General features: G+C 39.7%; 1 protein-coding gene across 2 annotated transcripts in view; it reads left to right on the top strand.

The window, feature by feature from the left end:
• The window catches only part of nrbp2b (nuclear receptor binding protein 2b), a 39,542-nt gene that overhangs the window by 9,892 nt on the left and 4,277 nt on the right, over window positions 1-25,373 (top strand). The window contains exons 2-15 of one of the 2 annotated variants that reach the window (XM_044339781.1): window positions 20,449-20,571; window positions 21,286-21,387; window positions 21,491-21,580; window positions 22,014-22,054; window positions 22,156-22,250; window positions 22,427-22,450; window positions 22,552-22,632; window positions 23,327-23,382; window positions 23,528-23,623; window positions 23,918-24,050; window positions 24,520-24,622; window positions 24,725-24,775; window positions 24,874-25,009; window positions 25,309-25,362. In XM_044339781.1, coding sequence (XP_044195716.1) covers window positions 20,449-20,571; window positions 21,286-21,387; window positions 21,491-21,580; window positions 22,014-22,054; window positions 22,156-22,250; window positions 22,427-22,450; window positions 22,552-22,632; window positions 23,327-23,382; window positions 23,528-23,623; window positions 23,918-24,050; window positions 24,520-24,622; window positions 24,725-24,775; window positions 24,874-25,009; window positions 25,309-25,362 — 1,185 coding nt within the window. The remainder of the gene's footprint in view (window positions 1-20,448; window positions 20,572-21,285; window positions 21,388-21,490; window positions 21,581-22,013; window positions 22,055-22,155; window positions 22,251-22,426; window positions 22,451-22,551; window positions 22,633-23,326; window positions 23,383-23,527; window positions 23,624-23,917; window positions 24,051-24,519; window positions 24,623-24,724; window positions 24,776-24,873; window positions 25,010-25,308; window positions 25,363-25,373) is intronic. The other variant, XM_044339782.1, reaches the window with a different exon arrangement.

Genomic DNA, 25,373 nt, shown 5'->3' with positions numbered 1-25,373 from the left:
ATTACATGATGGTTTATTGCAGCATCTGTCAATACAGAAAGCGGTTTACCGCCGTCCTCTTTCATTATAGGAGGAGGTGTTGACGTCTAGATTTCTTACTGTATGATTGCTTGCCTTTTGGCTCTAAAGGACTGTCATCAAAACCTGACATTTACCATACTTATGTTTTTATGCTATAGTGTTTTTTTCTGCAATGAGACTCCATAGTGGTTGTACTGGAAATGTTTGGACAGTTAAAGGGGACATATCATGCTTTTTGTAATTTTCTGTCATTTATATACTGTTATGATGTAAGATGTCTATGTTAAATACTCTCTGCAAGTCAAAAGCCAGGGCTTGAGCTGGCCAATCAGAAAAGAGTGGGCTCACTGGGAGGCGGGCCTTAAAGAAACAGGAGCTAAAACGGCCTGTTTACTTACAGGGTGCATAAAGAGCCAGTATAAAATAAATAAGCAGTTTTTTTAAAAAAAAAAACTGTAAATCATGCAAAGATATTCCAGTAGAGCCCCAGAATAAAAATATACACCTGGAAATGTGCATAATACATCCCCTTTATAAAACACATGAGGCAAATACACCATGAAACAACTATTCAGGTCCAGAAATGCAAGTTAGTATTTAGAATATTTTTTTTATTTTTACATTAAACTAGTTGTTTTTCTGTGGCTGTGCATGGACAGAAACCTTCCACAGACTAAGAATAAATCCGCTAATGCATCAGGTCCACAATGAAACATTATATATATAAATATATTCTCATATCCCTGTGAGCTACGAGCTGTGGTGTGAGCTGAATTAAAGCCAAACAACAGAACAGATGGTGTTCAACCTATCAGGCTCCATCATGAACAGGCCTCACACCAAGAAGTGCAACAAATTACGCTTTTATACCTGAGTTATTCAGCCTATAAACATTTTCATATTTCAATATGCAGCTCACGAAGATGTCAGAAATGTGACCTATCACCTGGTTGTGAAATGTGACCCGTTCTGCCAGCGAGGCCTCTGGGGGTCATCAGATCTGACGGGATATACAGAGAGGTAGTTGTCAGCGTTTTCCACTCCAGCTGCGTGAAATGGAGCCACCCGGACTTTCTGCCGGTCGGACCGGAGAGCTGGCATGAAAAGGAATCCTCTAGGATTGGCTGACATGTCTGGAGGCTTTCGCGGAGCTGTCATAGTAGTTCACATCTCATGACATCCGTGCCTCAGAGGAGCATGTCGCACCAGTTCAAGTGTTGTCTACACACAGTCTGCAAGATCTTTTGAGAGACAACAGTTTCCCCCGAGTCATCTTTTGACATGAGTGTGTGGAAATGATTACTGTTTAAATATAAAAAGTGTGGAGAAGGGTCTGGCATTTATCACACAGAGAACAGAGGTCTTAACAGTTCCATTTGGATTTTACATAATTCAAACTACAAAATATCATCACCATGCATCTCTCCTCATTCATCACTGTCTGCTACTAGAGTTTCTGTCTCTTTCTCCACTTGCAGTTAAATGAAGTAAAAAAAAATCTCTTTGAGACTCTTAAATACAACATTCTGTGATGTGTTGTTCTATTTGCTCAGGATAACTGGCAAAATGTAGGGCAGTGTAACATCACATTAAGGTATTTTTAGCTCAGCAACAATTGGAGCTTGATAACAAAAACTTAAATGTCAGGTTTCGGTTTTCAGCCCTTCAGTGTTAAAAAGCATCTGTCTACACTTGCCATTGTGCGCAAAGATTCAACAGTATGTTAAAATCATTAATGGTGAAGTGAGTTCAAAAGTCCATGACGCAACAACTAAACCACAGCAGGGATTAAGAATAAAAAGGCATTGATGTAGGTTGAATGAAAGGTGTAAATATGCCTTCGAAATCTGGTTTGTCGAGCAGAAATTTGGCTTTTTAACCAGCTTTCTTTAATTATTATTATCTATTATTATATCAGAAGGATGACAATAACTAGGTTGAGAGTAATTTCCCTGATTTCGCACATTAAATTTACTAGTCATGGTGACAACTACTGTGAATAGAGTCCTCTGTGATACTGGAGAAGTTACGCAAGCCTAAAAAAAAACAAACCCGTGTGATGTCATCAGGGTTATTTTGGCTTGAGGTCTGAGGCTAAAAATTAATAACACAAAGTTAATAGTATAAAATACAAACAGAAGGAATAGTGGAAATAGCAGTCATAGTGAAAGACATTGTAAAAGACAGTGAGAGTGTAATGAAAGTGAGTTGCATTGTGGGAAGTGTAGGATTCAGTGGTTTTTGGAGCTTTACTGATACCAAGGACTTAAATTTAGAATATCTCATCTTATGATGTTGAATTTTGACCACTCTTTTTTTTTAAAAATCTGTTTCTTAACTCTATGGAGGCTTGATACTAAATAGCTGGAGAAACTATTTAACGCATGGAGTCATATAACAATAACTGTTCTGCCTTTATTTTGTATACCCGTCCGCCATCTGTCACTCTTACTTTTCGTTTTGCTTTATGAAAGATCCCACCACCACCACCTCCGCCTTCCTCAAACCAATGCTGTCCTTTCATTAACCCCACCAGCACAGTGCCAGTTTGAACTGGTTTAACATGTTGCTTCTTATCCCCCATACCATCCTGGAGCACTACAGCTGTACCAATTGGTTTTGTAGCATTTTCCATTTTTGTATGTGTTTATGTATTTGTTGTATTTCTTGATTTGGAGCGTGTTTTCTTAATGTTTGTGCTTTCAGCCTCGTGTGTCTCTGGCAACACTTAAAATATGTGAAAAGATGAAAATAGTGTTGACCACAGTATCTCCACTACATGCTGCTGTGTGACTATCAACTGGTAGATATTAATTATCACACCTGCCACCTCATATGCTGCCTTCGCTTCACTTAAACGGGATTCCCTGCCTTCACCACTACATAAGAAAGGGACCAAAAACAGTACATAATCATAAATATATATGTATATATATATTTATGTACAGTCTATGATTTCAACCCATGGACATATACATATTCACCAGATTATCGGGAGAAATCTCAAAGGGAAGTGCAGTGGCTTCGTATATATAATAATGCATATAAATATATACATCAGCTCTTGAATGACACATGATGCATAACAGTGGGAATTTATCCGAGGGTGGAATTTTCCTGTGTTGTGAATCTAGTCATATGACTCTGATTCACTCATATTCTAAGTTATAATAATAGTCTCTAAGCCCACTCTAGTTCCTGTCATTTGTCGTAATGTGAAGCCTTTAAATATTTTATTTTAGCCTTCCGCCGTCTGCTCTGAGTGCCGACTGATTCCCACACAGTCTGCTGATTTAAAAGGATTGTTGCACAAAGCGAAGAGGCTGTAAAGTCATTAAAGGTACAGTTATGGTCAGGTAGCTGTTGCTGTTGAATGTGAGTGTGTCACCCTCCCCCTGCTTCAAGGCGAAGGGCAAGGTCCTCCCCGTCCCAACAACAGCTGTTGCGGTGTTTATATGCGCGGGTCGACACTTTGATCAAAGAACATCAGCCCTAAAACGTTGCACAAACCCTACTGAGCACTCCAACCTCTGCAGGAAGGTGAGAACAGGTTGTGCTAAGCCTTTATAAACATGACTATCCCTGCAAAGACCTCTCTGTTTTAACAACCAATAAAGAAGGGATACTACTTGAAGCTTCATATACACATGCTTTCACTGCTTCAAAGGGAGCTTTCTTTACTTTGTTGACCAGCTGATATGAAAACTCTCTGTGTCTGCAGGTTTCAAAGTGTAGATTCATTCCTCGGCACTTCAACTTCGACGGCTCGTATCTTGACCTTTGAAACCAAATATGGATATCTTTGTGTGTGTGTGTGTGTGTCAAATATGCACATAAAAGGGAAATAGCAACCATAAATCTCGTGGAGAAACATTAATATTTTTTGTTTAAATGTGTTGGACCTTATTTTGTTATAGGAGTTTGCATAAAAGTTAAACTATGCATTTTATTTCAGGGCTGTTCAGACTTGCTTAAGGCTGAAAAACATGTATTATCTCACATGTGAAAACATCCTGCCAAAAGTCATTGCATTGTATGATATGATCTCTATTTCTATCTTTATTCTACGGCTCATAGCCTCCCTGTACTAAACCAGTGAAGCAATGAGAAGATGCATGCGGGAAATTCGCAGTAACTTTGACACTTATTTCAAAACAAAGTGCTGGCCTCACAGCTCAGGTGTAAATCTGTCAATGAATGCAAACAATTTCACTATGATTTTATTGAAAGGAAGATGCAGCGTGGAAACACAGTCCTGTGTAAAAATATTCACATCAAATATGAGCTGACATGAAGTCCTGATTTTTGTGAAGTCCAGTGTCTTTGCATGAGGCCTCATCATTTACCTAAAGCTCTTCTCCTCTTCAGCTGAAATAACATCCAACTTATGCTTCGTCGTCTCTGTTTTGGCAGACACAACCCGATTTGCATTGAGAATTTGAATTTGTTGTGTTGTTTATGCAGTTCGGGAGGCTGAAAGTAAAGCAGGTTACTCTCATGCAGGAGCCACAGTAGAATTAGAAGTACGTCCCAGCAGCCGTCAATCAGGAAGATGCCTGATGAATTAAAGATGGAGCCGGTGAATAGAAAGCCCCAAAACACCTGAGCTGCACAGTGATTATCTGGGGCTTTAGCTGCCACTGAAGACACACAGAGGTCATGTCCTCTGTCTCTTTCTCTGGGAGTATGGGAACCTGAAATGCAGTTTTGAAAGACAGATGCCATATTTTGCAAGCATGGTCAACTAAATTTGACTATTTTTAAGCGCAGAAAGATGAAGAATGACATCCCGTCATCGTTTAGTCAGACATTGTGTCTATGTCATCGGTTTTCTATCTGAAGGAAGGGGGTGATGTGCAATATCTGTCCTGTCAACATCATTTTCAGTCGACACGGGAGCTGTGGTTGCTAGGAGCAGTTAACTTCATTTTTTATCACGTTGATGGAAGAAACATGCAGATTTAAGAGTTGTTATTTTTGTAAGTGGGCATACAACAACCTGTACAACTTCGTTGATTGCGCGCTTGTTGCTTTTCATCTGTTGCCATTCAGTATGTGTGTCTGACACAGGAAGATGACATTTTAGTCCCGCAGTCAAAGCTCTTATTGGTGCAGTTGTTTTTCCAACCAGGGAACCTATTTGAAGAAATTGTAAGGTGAGGGGAGCGATCCAGAGGCCACAATTTCTCAAGTCTGTCTTATAACAACAGTCAGGTGTCCATATAAACACTGAAAGAGGTTTTCCTTGCTGTAATCATTCCTCCTGTTCATACTGGCTATTAAAAGATCCCCTTCAAATGTGCTTCTAGTGTAAGTGATGGAGGCCAAAATCCACACAGTGTGTCCACACAGCCATTTTGTAAAAAAATGCATTTAAAAGTTTATCTAAAGCTTATATGAGGCGTCAACAGACTGAGCTAGTCATATCAAGTGGATATCTGACACATTTACAGTTTTTTTTAACATCAAATTCCCTCTTTCTGTTTCCCTATTGAGCTGCAGTGGAAGTATAGTAACAAAAAGAGGAACTTTAAAAAAAGAGGAACACTAAAAAAACAGTAACGTTGAAAGATGTCTACTGGATTTGACTGATTTGGATGGCTGAAGCTTCATATTAGATTCAGATAAACTTGATTTTAGCCGCCATTATTTACATTATAAGTGTATTATGAGGGGATCTGTTAATGGTCAGTATGAACAGGAGGAATGATTACAACAAGAAAAACATGTATCACTGTTCATTTGGGCTCCTGACTGCTGTTTCAAGACAGACTTGAAAAATTGTGAACTCGTCCTTTAACTGGACAGTGTTATTCAAACTAAGTGCATGTTGGAGGGACTGTGCCTGAAAATTTCTGGAAACCTTGTGAAACTGACAATCATGTCGACCTTATACAGCGATTCACCAGATGTGTGGAGTTGGAAAAGTCTGGATCGTCTCTCTTTCTTTTATCCTTCACCCAACTACTTCTGTCATTTTTGAGTATGCAGTTTAATCCCTGGTGGAGAGCAGAAACCTCTCAGACAACAAACAGCTTTTAGATCATTATGCTGAGAAAATCTGGAACATAAAGCCAGAAGGGAAACAAATAGAAAAATATACAAACTTTTCCTTCTTCCTGGTATTTTTAAAATCCTGTCTACAGCCTTGGTGACAACAACACACTCAACACACACTTGATGTCTCATGCAGAAACAATGTGGACAGGTAGGCGGGGGTTTGATATGTAGACAGACCAACCCCCACCCCCCCACCCCCCACCCCACGTGGTGCTTTCACAGACACTCCTATTGAGCTCTGTCTGTAACGTTACACAACCGTTAATGGGCACCAAAAAAGAAAAGCAGCTTGCTGTCTCCGTGCATGTCTGCCAACAGGCTTTTGTTTGAACACGTGCTGAAGAGCCAGCTCAGGTTGACTCTCGCTTCCCAGCTTTAATCCCCCCCTGCAAGATAAACGCCACATGGTTAAACACAACTCTTTTCTACTCCGTCATCGTATTAATATCTACTTTCCTTTAGCGTTCCTCTCTGTTTTTCCTCATGGGTCCTTCTTAACAAGCCACTTGACTAATTGAAGCCTATAAACACAACAATAGCTGTGAGAGAGACAAAACTTCTGCTTAACTGCATTCTTACACCCCTCTTTAATTGTTTTCTCCTGCTTGACTATGATGTTTTCTTGCTCCTGCCTTCAGCAATAGGTGGGGGGGGGGGGGGGGGGGGGGGGGGGGTGAAGCTTTTAACTGTTACTCGCTGGCTACTGTGGCAAATACTCAATAAGCCTTTACGCTGTTTGCCAAGTGTTTTGAGCTTTTACCCTGAGTCACCTCTTTTGCTTGCCTGAAAGCTGTACTGCAGTAACCTCTGCCGGAGGTGCGGTCGGTGGAGCTCGCATAACACACACATCCGCTGTGTTTGTAGTAGTAATGAAGCAAGCAGTGTGTGTGGATTTACTAGCATGAATTGGGTAATCCAGTGGGCTGAAATTATACCGCTTTATGGAGAAGTTTATTACTCAGACGGACTCTGCCAGACCCGGTTAGCTTTTCCAAGAACACAGTCAATTGTAGATGTTTTTAAAGAAACGGGGCGGGGAGCCAGTTTCAGGTCGAGGCAAACACAATCACACTTCTTTTAGCAGCCGAGTCAGAACTGCTGTTTGTATTCAAGGAACTGCACTAAAAAAAGGGCCCAATTGCAAAACACTCCATCCTTGTTTTGTAAACCTTCTCCTCTCTCTCCGAAAGTCCTCCGCTGCCAAAATTGCGGATGTGTGACTGAGTCAGTTTCTTATAAGTGAAAGTGATCGTAATGGAAATGGAGGCCCAGTTTGGATTTTGAAGCCTCAGTGAGACAGCAGCCCAGACCAAATGTCAAGCCTTGGCCCGAACACTGAATGCTCACAGACTTTTAAAGTGATGTCATCAAGTGCCTGAGTGCGAGGAGCTGCCAGGGCTCCAAAAACGTCAACGTGGAATGAAACAGCACTTTGTGGAAGTGCAAGTTTCATATGTTGTGTAACAGAGTCTGAATATATTGTCTTTAGTAGTGTTGTTTGAACACATGAAAATATGGCTGCAACTTATATTTTCATAATGGATTCATATTTTTTTTCTCAAATTCTCAAATTTGAGAACCTAAAACCATCAAATTTGGCATTTTTGGCAAGACTTTGAATCTGCTGCCATGTTAACATGTAGCAGGTATCATGTTTACCATGTTCACAATCTAAGTTCAGATTTTATTTGCAGGTATTTTGACCTGATGATGGCGTTACATGAAAAGTCAGGAAATCCTCAAAGTTATTACAAATCACCCTGAGGGGGACATGAATATGTGTGCCAGATTTCATGGTGATCGATCCAACATTGGCATTATTTAGATTTTCCAGTCTGGACCAAAGTGACGGACTAGCTGACCCACAGACAGACATTGACATCCCCAGAGCTACACATTACAAGCGTACCTTAAAAAAGGTTTTGATAATTTTAGACTTCCCCTGTGATCCCCATTTGGAACATTAGTAAGCTCTAAATTCCCCCAACAAAGTCTTCAGGAAGTATTCAGATCCTTTATTTAAGTAATAGTAGGAATATAGTTATAGTAGATACTACAAAGTAAAAATGCTCAAAAGTCTTGAATTTCAGCAGTATTTGTAAAGCAAAAGTACATGAAGAAGGAATATATATTTTATAAGTTCATCGTATGTTTTGTATACAATAGCTGTCATTAATATAGTGGAGTATGAAGTACAGTATTTACCTCTGAAATGTTGTGGAGTTGAAGTATAAAGTTGCACAACATGGAAACTTTAGTCAGGTAGAAACAGTACAAATACCTCAAAAGTGCAGTACTTGATTAAATGTACTTAGTTACCGCTGACTTCTGGAAAATATGCATGAAGGGCTCAAAATGTCTGTTCGGGAGCCGTCGAGCACTGTGGGAAAACTCAGAGCCGTCATGGACTTGAGTCAAAGTCTGTAAGTCTTGACATTGAAACAGGGCCAGCATTTAAAAAGAGCATCCTGCTGTTCAAAAAGGACCATGGGAGCGACGTCAGTTAGGGAGGAAAAGAAGTTTTACCTGGTTGCAGTGGCAGAGAGGTGGGATTGTTGAAAAATCTGTCAGTGTTATTCAATAAGCTGCTGTACCATCAATCAGTCCCTCAGAGGAGGGAGAGAAGAGAAGAAGCATTGATGATTTTCTCCAATTATGACTCCGCATGAATCTGTAGCTCAGCAGAGGCTGTAAAATGAGTAAATCAGGCTATTAGCTGCAACGTGAAGGAATTTTCCAGCATTTTAGTGAATCTGCATGCTGCTCCTGCAGAACTGATGATGTGCAATGTGAGAGTCAGACTGTTCCAGCATATCAGATCGATTGATCACACTGTTTCCTGTAAACAATAGGTGATTAGAGCCGACATAATCATTTAAATGAGTGACAAGAAAGCAGAATAAGATACTTTTGGAAGCACATGAAGTATTATATGCACCTCTTCATCCGTGCACAAACAAATTTTAGATGGGGGACGGCAGACTGTGTTGCTCTATAGGAGTCTTAATGAGACAGGACCCCCTTTTGATCTGAGGGCTGTTTGCTTTATTAAAAATGACGCACACAACAGTTCAACCTTTTAACCTTGGACTCCCCTGGAGAGAGGAAGGCAGGCCTCTCCACAGGATTATAAATATTCATCCCAATAAGTAATTGAATGTTTTATTCAGGCAGAAATTTTAATTTTGTTAAAACAGATGAGTGTTTTGTCAAATAACGCCTGGATTATTGGAAGGATTAATGTGAAGTGATGCATGAATATTTGACACAATTCAAATAATACTATGTGAAATAAGGATCATTAACTCACTAGATTGTATTTTTCAAGTTTTCTAGTATGGACATATCATCCCACATACACAACTATTACATATCCAGTGCCTGTCTGTCATTTAAACTGAGCACAAATTGCAATGAGAAGGGTCTCAGAAAGGGAACCCATAGATGAGTACATACAAAAACAATCTATTATAAACTTATACTCAAAAGTCTATTATTATAAGGTCCATATTTATCAAGATTCAAATGTCTTCCTCTTAAAATAGTTCCTGCATCAAAATTCAAACAGGAAACCAACACCATTTCCTCATATTAGCTTATCAAAGATATATTAGTATCAGCGTATATGTCTGCTAATAAGTAAACATGCAACATTAAAATGCTTCCTTTAAAGTACATTTCCGACCCAAACTCCTCACTTCATCAGGTACAGAGGTTTATGTTGATGTTAAGAAATGAATATTGGAACTCTCAAATAGCTGTAACAGCCTCTAAAACTCTCTCATGCTTTATTCTTGGGGTTAATCTTTGATATTATGAAATATCTTTGTCAGGTTATAATTTATTCTAGAGCTTAATCCACCAGTGTGAAAGAGTTGACAAAATAGTACCAATTTCCAGCACATGGTAGCGCAAATCATAGCTCCAATAGGAAAAGAGTAACACACATTTTTTTTTTCTTCTCTCCATGTGAATTTTAAATGTTTCATGATGCGTGCACAGGGAGGAAAAATCAATAACTTTAAAAAAAAAAAAAAAAAAAAGGTTATAAATGTGCAAAAACAACAGCACCAACATAAAAATGATACTTTATTGAGTTGTGGTGCATCAGTTGTGATTGTGACATTGTGAGTTCGACACAGTCGACCTTTGTTTCATGCCCTCCCCTCTCTTTTACATTTGCTCTGTAAAATCAGCACAACTCTCATCAGAAAGACAGAACGATCAGATAAATGATTAATTACGGCTGCGGTAACCGCCAGTGATTATTTGAGGTGAGAAAAGCCAGAACAGAAAATGCTGAGGAGATAACAGAGTCAGATAGGATTTATCTCGCTAGATTAATCAGTTTTAACCTCACACACATAGAACCAGGTGGTTTCTGCGGTGTGATACGGTGAAGGTGTTGTTTCTCCACTATAGGGATTTCCTATTTACTATTCTCATGTGCCTGCAAGCCCAGATGTTGGTCCACATACTTATCAGATAACACCTACTACTCATATTCGTCATAATAGATTATGAGACGGAGAGTTACACATTTCACCCATGAATGATAAATACAAGGTAAATGCTTGTGGTCAGATATTGGATTTCTGTTTTGTAAACATCATTTTAGTCTCAGCTTGGAAATGAATCTTGTCTGTGCTCCATTAAGCACATAGATGTAGTGAATGTCAGTCAAAGGGCTCTTATCTCATCTTTCTTAAGAGGTTGAGCGGGAAAAGGAGTAAACACACAGTGTAGGTATGCAGATAAAACGGGCTCTTAGTGCCTTGACCTTGTGCATTTTCTGTCCACTTGAACACAGGAATGTTTGATTGATTGAAATGTGTGTGTGTGTGTGTGTTTCAGCTCACTGACTGGTTTGCATGGAAAGAGGTTTTGCTCAGAGTTCAGAGCAGATTTATGGGAGTGCACAGATTCATCAGAGTTATGCTTAAATGGCAAATGTGTTTGTATGTCTGGAAAAACTCAGTGTCAAAAGTTGCCCTCTAAACTATGATCTAAACTAGGAATCAGGAAAATGTATGTTTCTAATGCAACAGGGAAGATTAAACACAGATGGATTGAGAAGTTTGGCACATTTTGTTAATAAAAAAAGGGATTTTGTAAATAAACAGGTCTAATTAAACTAAGATGTTGAAAAAGTTACTGTTTTAGTGTTGATACTGAAACTGAGGTATCTCATTGGCACATAGAAGAAGAAAGACGATATATTTTCACTTCGATGTGGTTCAAGGAAATAGCCTAATATCTTTTAAAAGCAATTTTTAAATTAATTCATGCCTTTTGAATTGGAGTGACTCTTTGTAAATAAGAGGTCTGAATTCCTCAAACTAAAGTATTGAAAAAAGTGAGCCAGTTTTAATACTGGTACAAACCGAAGGGCTCATACTGGCACCAGTATTGAAATATTTCCACTGATTCCCAGTTTGGTTGTAAGTATTTGAATGATGTTTTATCCATTAAATAGTAAGTTACTCAAGACTTTTGCTGCTTAAAATGATTGAAAACTAAACCTAAAGAGGATTCAGAGCTTATAAAATGTTTTGGATTGTCGGACTCAAAGTGTAAATTAGTGTGAAACTTCTTCACACATCAGCAGACACATGTGTGTAATACATAACACTTATACATATGTGTTCACACCTGTACCACCCCTTCATCCTTAACATAACACGAGAGAATAACTGGTAAAAGTTTTATATAACGAGGCTGTTCAACACTTCCCATGCTTATCACGTCCCGCTCAGGGCAGCTCCCGACTTCTTGAATGCAGTTGTGGCTTTGGCATCACTCTCTCGCTGGCCTTATAAATTTGCAGCTTTGTCACATTGACAATGGGAAGGAGGACAGTAAGGCTAGTGTAATCTTGAAGCCCTGGTGCAGACTAAAGCACGCTACAGATGATTACCTCTCGACTGCAAGCACAAAACCGAATGCTGAATTTGAAAGACACAACATCTGCAGCAACCAAACATTTTCTAATCTTTTGTGAAGGCCTCACAATGTTCATCATGTTTCCAGTTATGTAAAAAAAAATAACACAGGCGGGTTGTGGACTCGATCAAGGCTGGCTCCTCTTTGTTGAAGAGTTTCTTTTTAGCTGGAATACAAGCTTTTTTTTTTTATTAAAAGCTGGGCCTCATTTTCGGTACGACAGTAAGAAATAAAACTATTCTCTCCTGCTTTTGAATTATCAGCAGAGCCTTATGAAAGAGGCTCAACAACTTTCCCTGCTTTCACCATGTTTAGACTATGTTGTGTCCTGTTGCTGTTTGTTTTGCCTCTCTGTATCCATCTGTTCCTCGCTGCTAACCCGCCTTGCTCTCCTGCATTCCTCTTTGTGGGGAGCTTAAACTGTTCCATGAGAAAATGAACAAGTGAGACATGATGAGGGCTGATCTGTCTAATATCTGCTCGTGAGCCACGTGCGACCTTGTTGATGCTTTGAAAGAGGTCGAACCTTTTTCATACTTTGGAAAGTCAAGATCCCGGCGGCAGAGCAGGTCGTTTAATTTAGATAATGTGAGATATAAAGGACGTTAATCTGAGAAATGCATGGCTTTCTCTGGTTATTTATCACTCACATTAAGATATACTGTCACTTAAAGGGGAACAGAGAAGGTTGAGTCGCACATTTCCTGTCACGGCCGGTGCCATCACGTTATTCTTCACGCTGAGCGGACACACCGCACACCATCTGAGACATTGACCTGATTGTGTGCTGCACATGTGACACCCTGGGGCGACAGAGAGCGAGCCGTGTAGGCAGACTGTGCAGCTGTTCGTGTGGCTGGTGAAGGTCAGCAGACGGTCAGTGGCTCAAGGCCCTGATACTGACAGGACAGAAGGATAGTGAGAGTCGGCTTGTCAAGTCTGGTTCGCTTTGTAGTTTGCTGAGTAGCGCGATGGTGTAAAGAATCAGTGGTTTGTAGATGATAAAGGAGGGTTGGTAAAGATACAGTATGTCAATGAGACAAGATAAAAGTTCAAATCATTAGTTCATATTGCAGCAAAATGTTTTTTTTTAAATCTTTTTTAGAGAGACTGAAGACGAGCTCCCAGGTTTCGTGGTTAAAACCTGGCAGAAACAATTAGAGAGTTAAAAAAAAACGCTGCATCGCAGAACCAATCCAAAGTCTTTAAGGCGGCCCTTTGTATTTGAGGGGTGACGTTGCAGGTAAGGCTTGTCTTTGAAAGAATGTAAGGGGTGTAGGTTTATTAGCGGCCATTCTCGCCGCTGTTCGAACAACTACCGTCCATCTAGAAATCCCAGACTCCGGTAGGCTGAGATCTGCGATTGTCTGGTATTGCAAGACTATAAAGGACCAGTGTGGAGGATTTAGTGGCACCTAATGGTGAGGTTGCAGATTACAACCAACTAAATACGCCTTCCCTCCCCCTGCAAGTGTGAAGAAGAACCTACGGTGGCCATGAAACTTACGAGAAACGCAAAAGGCCCTCTCTAGAGCCAGTGTCAGGTTTGTCCGTTCTGGGCTACTGTAGAAACATGGCGGTGCAACATGGCAGCCTCCGTGGAAGAGGACCCACTCACTATGTAGATATAAAGGGCTCATTTTGAGGTAATAAAAACACAACGATTCTTATTTTCAGGTGATTATTCACTAATTAAAACATACTTATGAATATTATATTCCATTTCTGCCAAGTCTGTTCCGCTAGATGCCACTAAATTCTACACACTGCAACTTTAACATTGGAGACAGTAGTCCACTTACCAGTTTTTATCAGTGCTTCCAACAATATCTCATGGTCTTCATCAGCAGATAGAGATTGCCAATGCTTGTGCTCACATGGTTATAAATCTTGAAAAATCTGTTTCATCCAGTAAATATTCACATTTAAGAAGCTAGAAGCAGACGATTCGAACGTTTTTGTCTGCGAAAAATGACTCAAAATGAGTCGATTACCAAAATGGTTGGTAGTTGATTTTCTGTCCATTGACTAATCATTGCAGCTCTAGAATCAAACAAAACATATTTTCATCATTGATTAATCTTAAAAAAAAAGTGTTTAAATCTCTTGTTTTTTTCTGGCCAACATGCACTAAAACTCAAAGTATTCAATTCATCATGATGTGATATGAAATAAAGCAGGCAAATTGTCACATTTCAAAGTTTGAGCCAATCAGTGCTGATTATGTTTTATTTGAAAATTATAATTATTAAATATAATTATTACTCATTAAGGTGTAAATTGTCATTGATTCATTTTCTGACAGTTGACTGTCAAATCTTTTCAACAGTAGCTGCTACTTCATGTAAATTGCAAAGTGTCAAATAACCCAAAACCACATAATATATGTCACTGTTACAACTTCTGACTTTGTTGGCTTTGCAGGGCAAAAAATGTTGGCCTACAAAGCTCAAGAAATGAAAATTTCAAGATTGCATAAAGATTCTACAACATTTTTATGGTATTTTATCTATTCATAAGACATAAGAACACCTACAGTACCAGTCAAACGTTTAGACACACCTTCCCATTCACTTCAATGAGAAAATGTATCCAAACACTTAATGAGTCATTCAGAATTCTCATTATCATATTTTTGGTATTCACAAGTATCTTTATTCAGAACACATTACTTTTTCAGTAACAGCAGTATGCAGTTGTGTCTAAATTGAAAAGGGTGCATCTGTTCTCCTCACTCGCACATCCACATTTCAGAGTTAGAAATGATTTTCTCTACGTCTCCTCTCGCATTTTCCACAACATTTTGATCCAACTCTTTGATGCTGCTCCTCTTTGATGTCTGTGAAATCTCCGAGAGAGAAAGCACAAAGCGACAGAGAAAGAAGCCTGCTCTCATTTACATACAGTACACCAACCTAGGGAGCATCGAGTACAGCGTAATGCAGATTAATTGGGTGTAGCTGTTTCTGTACCAGACCTACTTCTTAAATATTTATGTGGTGCGGCGTATCAGCTCATTGTGGAGGTATGAGGTGTAGGAAGAGGCCCGGTAGAGGCGAGATACCGACGTGTAGGAGACAAAGCTCTTTGTCGCTATCAGACTTGGACCCACACACGGTCTCAGACAAAGGCACTCTTTCATTTAAGATGCCTCCGCAGGGAGAATCGCACTGAAAGAGCTGCGGTACTGTAGTTCAGTTCTCCTCTACCTCTCTGCTAATCCTCCCGCTGTCCTTTCTCCCTCTGGCTGACTCATCAGGCACCTTTTCTCATTTTGAGATAATTCGCTGGCCTTGTGCCACATGTAAAATAGATCCCACTCTGAAACCCGGCTATAAAACTACCACTGCAGATGGACCAGCCGGCGAAGATTTGCTCTCCTCGTGTGCTTATAGAAAAGCCAATTCAGCACTGCACAGAAAGCATGGCGTGTCCGTTAACAATATACAGCATAAACAGCCAGTTGCAAGTGTGCCCTCATTGATATAAATAGGGTGGACATAATATTAGAAACACCTCTAAGTATAATGCAAAACAGTTCAACAGCACCACAAACCACAGCCTCCAAAATGACCACAAAGTTAAATCAACACCTTTCTAAAACGGTTTCTGGATATTTTAACCTTCATGAAGGTACAGCTGAGTGTACTTTACTGTATATGAAATACAAGCTTGAAGATATAAGTACATCCAAATGCTCTTTTAATTAATTTTTTTTTTTCAGTTTCTATTGTATTGTATGTAACACTGAATATAAGTTCAGTCTTTTTTACTAATTTGTTTTCTTTTCTCTTATTTTTTCTTCATTTTCCTCATTAGAATTTGTCTCTGTGTCTTTTAATGTCTATAGTTTTGTCACGTGTTATCTCAGTGTATCTATTGACCCCAGAAAGACAAGCAACCACATTAGCAGAAACTAATATAGATAAACAATAAAAAGAAGATGGCCTAACTGAAACATCTGCACATTTTGCTCTTCTGTACTTAAAACAGATCCAGCTGGTGTCCTTTGTTGCATATCATTCCCCATCTCTCTTTCTTGCTCTTCTCATTTCCTGTGAACTGTCTATTGTAATATCTCAAATAAACAAGACTAGGTCAAAACCTAATATATGGCTGGATCATGTATGAAACGCTAGAGGGCTTTCAATTTGAAACGACAGATACAGGAAGTGCGCCAGGCTTTGACTGAAACAAATTTGACAGAGGGCCTTTCTCAATACCAAGTACACCAAGTTCAAACTTGCGTATTTGCTAGTTCAGACATGGCAAGTTCAACTCGGGACACGAACTTCTGAGGACGGGAGGACGTGGTACGATCATTCTGCATTTGGAACGGCAGCTTACTTGCTGACAGCAGCAGCTCAGCTTCAACACACCTACCCGACTGTACTGTGACAAAATAATCTCAGCTATAAAGCTCCTGTAACACAAAAAAATAACCTCATTGACAGACAGATGCAGTAAATTATGTTATTCAGTCTGTAATGTAGCTATGATAAAATCTTAACTGTTATGTAGCTTAGTAAAATAAAACGAAATTTAATTTAGACTGATCTGTTCCTTTTTAATACATTTATAGAGCCCCAGAGGCTGCAATTGTTAGATTTCATCTGTGAAACCAACATTTATCTTCCAAAAGGAATCATATCATACAGCAAAACGCTACGGAGACATTAGAGCCGGCGGTAAATCACCAAAGAGCTGCGCAGATCAGCTCATCGGATCATGTTCTCCCCGGGATGACGATGGACGTTAACCGGCCGATCATCTCAGGAGTCGGGCTGCTAGCAGCTAAAATGACCGACTCTGAACTTACATATGTCCCTAAGTGTGACATTTATCTTTTACCCATACACATGACATGGCATCCCAGTGGATTGTGGGTAATCTGCTGTGCTTATTAATAAGAATCTGGCAGGATCCGACAGAGTGTGAAGACGCCAGTGTAAAATGAGATGCACAGGAATAACTTGTGTGGTGGGATAATGGAGAGGTTCATGTGACAGATCCAGTTTTACCCGGCTCAGATGAAGATTTAGCAAACATCAGAATAGAAGTTGGTGTTGTTCTGACATGAACACACAATCCCTAAATCCCTCTCCGCACCCTAAATCCACCTCCCTTCCCACAGCCAATTGGAGCCCAGAATCCTGAGTGCTTGTTTACCAGTCTCACGCTACCATGACCAAGCATCAGACCCCGCTATACCCCTGGGACGGGGACGCTGGGACAGGGGACCGAGTGTTTCTCAACATCTGGAGAAAGTAAACAACAGCCGAACCCTGAGGCCGCAGAGAAACTTGACATGATTCCTTCTTGACAGCTATCGAAGCAAAGGAATTCCCTCTGCTGTCAGCGAGTCGGAGCATTGTGTTCCAGCTTTGTAATACAAGTAATCAGATTATCATCTCCCATAGAGTGGGAGCAGCGAGATTATATGTCAGGTCTCCTGCACTGTTCACTTTGTCTGTAAAGGAAACCCCTCCTACCCTCCAGACAGGGTACTGTAGGTCAAGCAAGAAACCAACCACAGCGGCCGAGAAACATTTCTTTCTCTGGTTTATTTCATGAACACCAAGAAATATGTGGTGTTTAGAAAGTCCGAATATAAAATAAGAATATTTATAGCTGTTTTCTTGGTCGCTCTGATTGCTGTTTGTCTTCTGCTCGTTTTGGTTCGTTTAACAAACCTCCTCCTGTTGAGCCGCATACTGAAAGCCGTTTTGACTCCATTCATCGCCGAGTCAAAGATGATGTCATGAAGCGTGGTACAAGTGGAGCTCTGTAGAATATATCAATGGCTAGCATTTAGCTTTAATAAGCAGTCATTTGGGCGTAGAGACAAGCTTAAATAATAGTCATTCAGCCCTGTCGTCAGGCTCACAGCTGTTCATCAGAGACGCCTAGCTGACATTTTAAGACCACAGAGATGATGATGATGATAGAGGAGTGTCAGGTGTGCTTGCTTATTCTCTAAATGTCTCAAACTTTTAACTAGTTTACATGTGTCTTCCTACAGAGATGATGAGAAAAGGCCTCAGGGTAGAGCAGGGTTAACATGGAGGAGTACATGTAATTAAATTCAACAACAGGAAGTTGTTTGAATGCAGGTTTCAACAAGCAATATGTTGCAGAACTTTACAACTGGTTAATGCAGATCCATTATCTGTTAGATATGAATTAAAATTATTAATAATAATAATAATACATTTTATTTACTTTGCAAGATACTCACAACAAGTAAAAAGAATATCCTATGTAACTAAAAAACACACTAAAATCACAAGGTGGCACGGGACATAAGTCTTATATTAAAACAGTTCTAAAAAGGTGAACTTCTTGAAGGTTTCAGACAATATTGTGCTTCCAGCTTTGTGGTGTTAGTTTGGGGATGGACCTTTCCTGTTCTGAAGTGACAGTGTATTCGTGCACAAAGACTTAAAAGAAATGTTTTTTTCCCAGTTTTGTGTGGAAGAACTTGTCTGACCTCAACCTTATCAGAATCTCTGGGATGAATTGAAACATTATCTGTGAGCTGGATCTTATTCAGTTCAGCTCAATTTAATTCACTGCGACTTTATTCATTCTTGCAAGGACAACTGTATAAAGCAGCTTGCCACCGAGGTCAGTTTTCTTTTCAAATGTGAGGATTTGAAGCTTTTATGTGTCATACACGACAGTAAAATTGAATATCTTTGAATTTTAGACCATTGATCGGACAAAACAAGACATTTGAGGACATCACCATGAGCCCTAAGAAGTTCTTTTTTTACTGTTTTCTAACATTTTATTGAGAAAATAATCTGCAGATTAATTGATAATGAAAATAATCTTTAGTTCCAGCCCTACACACAATAAAGACAATGGTTATTACAAAGCTAAAACAATCAAACGGAATAAGCTTAAAAACTATATGTGGCATTACTAATAGATACATTAATAGATAAATGTACAAAATCCATAAAAAATGAATAATTCATAAGACAGATAAAGAAGGGTTAAAGAACAGCCTTTACTTTTCTAAGCAGGTAGAGCATAGCAACGTCCTTAAGGCAGCAGTGAGAATTCAGTTGCTAAGATGTCTCCTAGATTTGATGGTCACAAAAACACTCAGATCCTTCTGTTTGACACCACTTTCATTTGATCATATCTTAAGAATTCGGTTCAGGCTGTTTCTGTCTGTCACTGACAGGCTGTAGAACCTGCAAGTAAAAGAAAACATCAGAAGATTCAATAAAAGATTGATAAAAACAACCAAGAATAACTGAACTGAGTGAAAAAAAGAGTTAAGTTTTCAAAGCATTCCCAGAAGAGTGCAGGCTGGTATGAATATGAATATTTGTAGTGTTCATTGCGGCACTCTGAAGGGTTTTGCATGGAAGCAAAACCTTCAAGAAAGGTTTGACTGTGTAAAAGCTTTCAGTCTGGTGCATCAATACTGAGATCAATGATGCCATGTTGTCTATAACTGTAGTGTTAATACTTTATTGATCCTTGGGAGGAAATCTCAATTAGGTCAGAAAATGGGGTCAGATGCAGAGCAGGAAAAATACTGGTCATTAAAACAGAACATGGAAATCCTGGAAATCCTGAGGCGGCCTCTGAAAATGACGTCACTGGATTTCTAAGTAGAAACAATTCTCCATTAATTTGGCGAGATGTGGGATTAGAAGGAATTAAAGCTCTTGCATCATGATTAGCTCTTATTAAGACTGGACCTCGAACCCAAATCCAGTCTCCTTAATAACTGCACCACCGCTGCGGCTTCACAATATGCAGCAATATCCTGCGATGAGCAGTCTTTAGCTCTTTGCCGCTGTTGCATAAGCGCTGTCTCATGCAGTGATGGATCCCCCAAGGGTGTCTGCGTCTGCCAGATTATAGACCGGGCCGCTGCCTCTTCACTCCACTCTGCTAACTATTCTTTGCATTTCTTCATGGAGCCCGTTCCCACCTCCTCCGTCTTGTGACCCACGTCTCATCTCTCTAAATCCCTCGTCCACAATCCCCTCACTTCTCCCTCTCTGTTTCCTGCTAATCCACTTCTTCCTTCTTTACACAAGCTGCTACTCATCCTCCCACCTCTCTTTACTGCTCACCATAGTGGAGCATTTAGCGTTTGAAGAGACAGATATTTTCTCTCAGGAGTTGGTGGAGACCAAAACAAAGCTAAAGGAGTAGTGAATTAACTCCACATGAATGCTAATGTTGTTCCATGTTTGCTTGATAAACTGTTTGCTAACAAGTTAACATTATCAACTACACAAGGTGATAAGTGTATGTTGCTTCTTTCTGCTGCCTCAAAGTGGTGAAAAATCTGTTCATGCAGGTTTAAAGTTGCCTTTATAGTATGAAATGTATGAAAGTGCTAGTGCTAGCATGATGCTAAATCCAATATCTGTATCTGTCTGCCCTCTGCAGGTGAGCCAAGGTAATGTCCCAGGTGTGGAAAGTGCATCTCTGGCCATGGACACAGAGGAGGGTGTGGAGGTGGTTTGGAACGAAGTGCTCTTCTCTGACAAGAAGGTCTTCAAAGCACAGGAGGTATTGTGGTACCTTTTACCTTTAGATACAGGTTGTATTAACGGTTATGCAACTAATTTGTGGTTTTGGAGTGGGAAGAGTTTGGTAATTTAGGTATTTTCAAGCTAAATAAACATGTGTTAATGAGACACACAAAATACTTGTACAGGAACATGTATCTTCTAGGCACATATACAGTATAAAGTCTTATTTTTCCCAGTATTTTACAAATTGTTCATATTGTAGGCTTAAGATAAATCACAGTATCTCCACAGAGCATATTTCACTGACAACTGCAGGCCTGTTATCCTTTGTTGGAGGGTTTGCCTGCTCATATTTCCATGTAGTGGCTCTCTTGTTAGCAGCCAAAAGTATTTTTTATAAATATTCTTTGGGGCCTTAAGTAGAAAGCTGACAGTAGAGAGAGGACCAGGGATGCTGCGGTTCATGTTTGGCACTTTAACCTCCAGGCTACAAGAGCACTCCAGTCAAAAGTTCCCAGCTCCCAAGTTGACATATTCAAATTGCTTGTTTTGTCCAATTTAGAGTCAAATACCTTTTAAGGTATTCAGATATTTATGACACAGGTCTAAGAATTGCTGTTTAATTTTCTGTCAATAGTCTTATCAATTAAACAACGAGTTTTAGCTGTATTGCTAAAGGCCTGAGGGATAAAGGACCTTACTTTGTCAATGAAGTAATGTGAAGATGTGAAACACCTCCGATGTTTTCTAGGATAAGATCAAGGAGATGTTTGAGAACCTGATGCAGGTTGAACACCCCAACATTGTCAAGTTCCACAAATACTGGCTGGACATGAAGGAGACTCATGCTCGTGTAAGATTTTTTTTATCCTCCCTGGTCTTTCTTTCCCTCGCTCCACTCTTTTTTTTTTTTTTTTTTTTTCATTTTGTAAATTAACAGAAAATCCCTCCACCAGGTTATATTCATCACAGAATACATGTCATCGGGCAGTCTCAAGCAGTTTCTAAAGAAAACCAAGAAGAACCACAAGACTATGAATGTGAAGGTCAGTGTTTTTACTCTTGGTCACGTATGAATGTGTCATGAGTCTGTCCCTTGGTGGTGGCACACGGTACTGCAGTCCAATCACTATTCAGATCCATATTTCCAACAGGATTAGAGATTATGTAACAGGGCACCCTTGTGGCTCAGTCTGCTCAGACATATATCTTATCCTCGGGGTGTTGTGGGTTTGAAATTAGCATGCAATTTATCTATCACCCTTTTCTTCATCTTCTTTGTGTGCTTTTGCTGAATTGAAAAGACTTGCAGAGAAACAGTGCTGCATGTGGCTTTCATTATACAACTATATTACTGAGAATAACAGGAAAACTGTGTATTTGAGTGTAGTTCAACAGGTTACCATGCCAAGTTGCCCTCTGTGGAGCAAATTAGTATCTTCAAAAGGATTCACGTTGCTCTGTTACACTACATTTTAGGCCTGGAAGAGGTGGTGCACCCAGATTCTCTCTGCCCTCAGGTACTGACTGATTTCTTCCCCAGGATTTTAACATGAGAGATGTCTTGAGACTCACACATAAGATTAAAATAAAACTGCAATGTTTTATGTTTTACTGGCAGTTATCTGCACTCTTGTGACCCACCAATAATCCATGGCAACCTGACGTGCGACACCATCTTCATTCAGCACAACGGCCTCATCAAGATCGGCTCAGGTCTGCTTCCTGCAGGGCTTTCTATGTTACTACAGACATATATCTATGTCAGTATGGCTACCCATACTGTAACTGTGTGTGACAGACTGTGGATTGCTGGATTTACTAAATTAATCTCTGCAGTTTTACAAAACAAAAAAAAAATATCTCAATTATGCTTAATTTTCTTTCCACAGTGTGGCATCGGCTATTTGTTAATGGTAAGAAATAGATAATTTTGTTGTAGATATGTTTTCACTGGTGTCTATCAATTTTTTTGATTTGAACTATTTATTATTCTCTATGTGTCTCTTCTTACCAGTGTTCCCAGATGCCAGCGGTAAAGGGAGGCAACATCGCGACGAGCAGAGGAATCTTCATTTTTTTGCTCCAGAATATGGTGGTAAGTGTGATGGAGCAGAGGTTGTTCATAACTTTTTTTCAGCTTAATTTCTAAAATCTATCTTTTTTTTTTTCATTCTTAACTGAATGATTTGCCCCAAAGTGAAAATTCAGTCATTACCTCTCAACCTTGTGTGACTCTAAAATCTATTGAAGTTGATAAAATGATCAAACACACAGTAAGTTAGTATCTCTAGTAACACGATCATCTGTGTTAAGCTCCAAAATCAGCATTAGATGTCCATTATTTTTGCGCACAGTTGCAAAATCCAAATGTTTTGCAAAGCTCGCTGCCGACAGCGAAGTCCTCCACCTGAAAGCTGTGGGAAGTTTGTGACCTGTGGACTGTAAGTGTTGGAGATAATGAGATAAATGCTGGAATCAGTGGAGCCACAGTGCAATCGATTAGCCACAAAACATTTGCATTATTCCACACAAGTTATTTGGAGACATTTAATTATATTTTGTGTTGCTTTTTGGAGCAGTAAAAAGACAGATTGGTCACTTGTGTCTTTTGTAATAAGGCTAAACCTCACTTACAAATACTAACTCACTCTGTGCTTCATGATCCTGTAAAATGCAGTGGTTAAGATACAAACTATATTTTCATTTTGGGGTAAGCTTTTCCTTAAAGATGCCTGTATGTCAACCCCCCCTCACCTCCCTCTTCTGTGCTTCTCCTTTTCCGTTTCTAGCTGGCGAAGATGATTATTCCATAGACATTTTCTCCTTTGGCATCTGTGCTCTAGAGGTGAGAGAAACAGATCCGTAAAATACCCATCTCTCTCTGTGTATGTATGTATGTATGTATGTGTGTATGTGTATGTGTGCGTGTGTACGTGTGTGTGTGTGTGTGTGTGTGTGTGTGTGTGTTAACAGATTATTTGTACCCCTAGATGGCAGTACTGGAGATCCAGGCCAATGGAGATACTGCTGTGTCCAAGGAGGCCATCGTCAATGCAGGTCAATCTCTGGAAGACCCTCTCATGAGAGTGAGTCTCAAAAATGTCCTAAATATACCACCATTGCAACCAAGGAAACATGAGGAAAAAGACAAACAGTCCCACACTACTCTATTAACACTCGCCTACACACACTGTCCTGCTTCTAGGTTTATCTGAGACCACATACAGTGACTTTGTACAGTTTCAAAGTGTATGTTTCAGTAACACATGCCAAGAATCAAATCTAGAACATAGAGTGATGCTCAGTAACCTGGGGTCATACAGTACAGTCATGTGGTTACGTGTTGGACTCAGACCTCGGCGTCCCGTTGCTTTCTGCAGGAGTTCACCCAGTCTTGTTTGCGTCACGAAGCCAAGCACCGTCCTACCGCTCATGACCTTCTGTTCCACCGAGTCCTGTTCGAGGTCCACTCCCTCAAACTGCTGGCCGCCCACTGCCTCATCAACAACCAGTGTGAGTTTCTCACCTCCACACGCTGAGCGTACTGCGTGAAAATCACTTCTTGTGTCGTTCACCATGGTAGTTACAGCGTTCCTACATGCAGCAGGTCTGCAAAGACTGTCAAACTTTTGCAAGGCAGATTTTAAAACTGAATCAAAAGTCTGTTACAGTTTCATGCAAAATTGTTTCTTATTAATTAATTATGCTGTTGAGTGTCCAGTTTAACTTCTCATGTGATATGTTTTTTAGGTTTACATATTGTTGAGTCATTTTAAAGTTTGAAAAGGGTGTTTTGTTTTGTTTTTTAAAGAAAAATTAGTTGTAATTCTGAGTATATTTTGAAAAAGTTTACTCTGTCAAACAGCATCCAATAAATAGCAGATTATTTTTTCTGGTAGATGTTGGACAAAGGCTGCAGCTCGCTAATAAATAATAAGCTCTTGTCAATTTATTAATATACAAACTTGTTTTGCATCCACAGACTTACTTCCAGAGAACTGTGTAGAGGAGAAAACCAAGTCCTTTGACCCAAATGCTGTCATGGCAGAGATTAAACATGAAGACAGACAAGGAGTTCAGCTAAAGTAAAATCAACCACTGTGTATCTTTGGCTACTTATGAATATCACAAGACATGTCGAGCACAGTGCTCACTGTGCTCTTTTTGTATCTCTTGGCATCCCACAGATATTCCCATGTGTCCCCTTTGGAACTTGACAAGTTTCTGGAGGATGTAAAGTAAGTGGAATTATGAGTTATTTTGTGATTTGTGCAGAAAAATAAACATTTTCAAAACAGCTGTGTACACTGCTTTAATATTTTTGTCACTCCATCAGGAATGGGATTTACCCCTTGATGAACTTTGCCTCATCTCGGCCTCACCCCGTCCCTCGCGCCCTCTCCTTGTCTCAGGAGCAGGTTGAGACAGTCAAGACGCCAACTCCTGAACCCCAGGAGACGGAGACGAGGAAGGTTAGCCTTTCAGACGTTACCGCACCTGTATTAGATCATCAATGTTGCTGCCTACACAGCAAACACGTGAACACTGTCTTCTTATCAGCTATAAGCCACTAACACACATAAAGAAAACAATGCTTATAGGTATTTAACATGAATTATTTCACCCACATTAAATGTGTCATGGCAGCAGATGTTACTAAAGTGTTGATTGCACATTTTTCTATGCAAGAATCTTGTTGCATTGCCCTTTGAGTTGTTTTGCATGTAACATGTAACAGGACCTAAAAACATTTTGTCTGTTTGTATCATAGGTTATTCAGATGCACTGTAATTTGGAGTCAAATGAAGAAGGAACCAAAACCCATGTGAGTCACAT

This window comes from Thunnus albacares, chromosome 21 (genome assembly GCF_914725855.1).
Source record: "Thunnus albacares chromosome 21, fThuAlb1.1, whole genome shotgun sequence".
Classification (NCBI taxonomy): domain Eukaryota; kingdom Metazoa; phylum Chordata; class Actinopteri; order Scombriformes; family Scombridae; genus Thunnus; species Thunnus albacares.
Note: the sequence above shows the minus strand (reverse complement) of the source record. Positions and strands in the feature narration are given on the sequence as shown.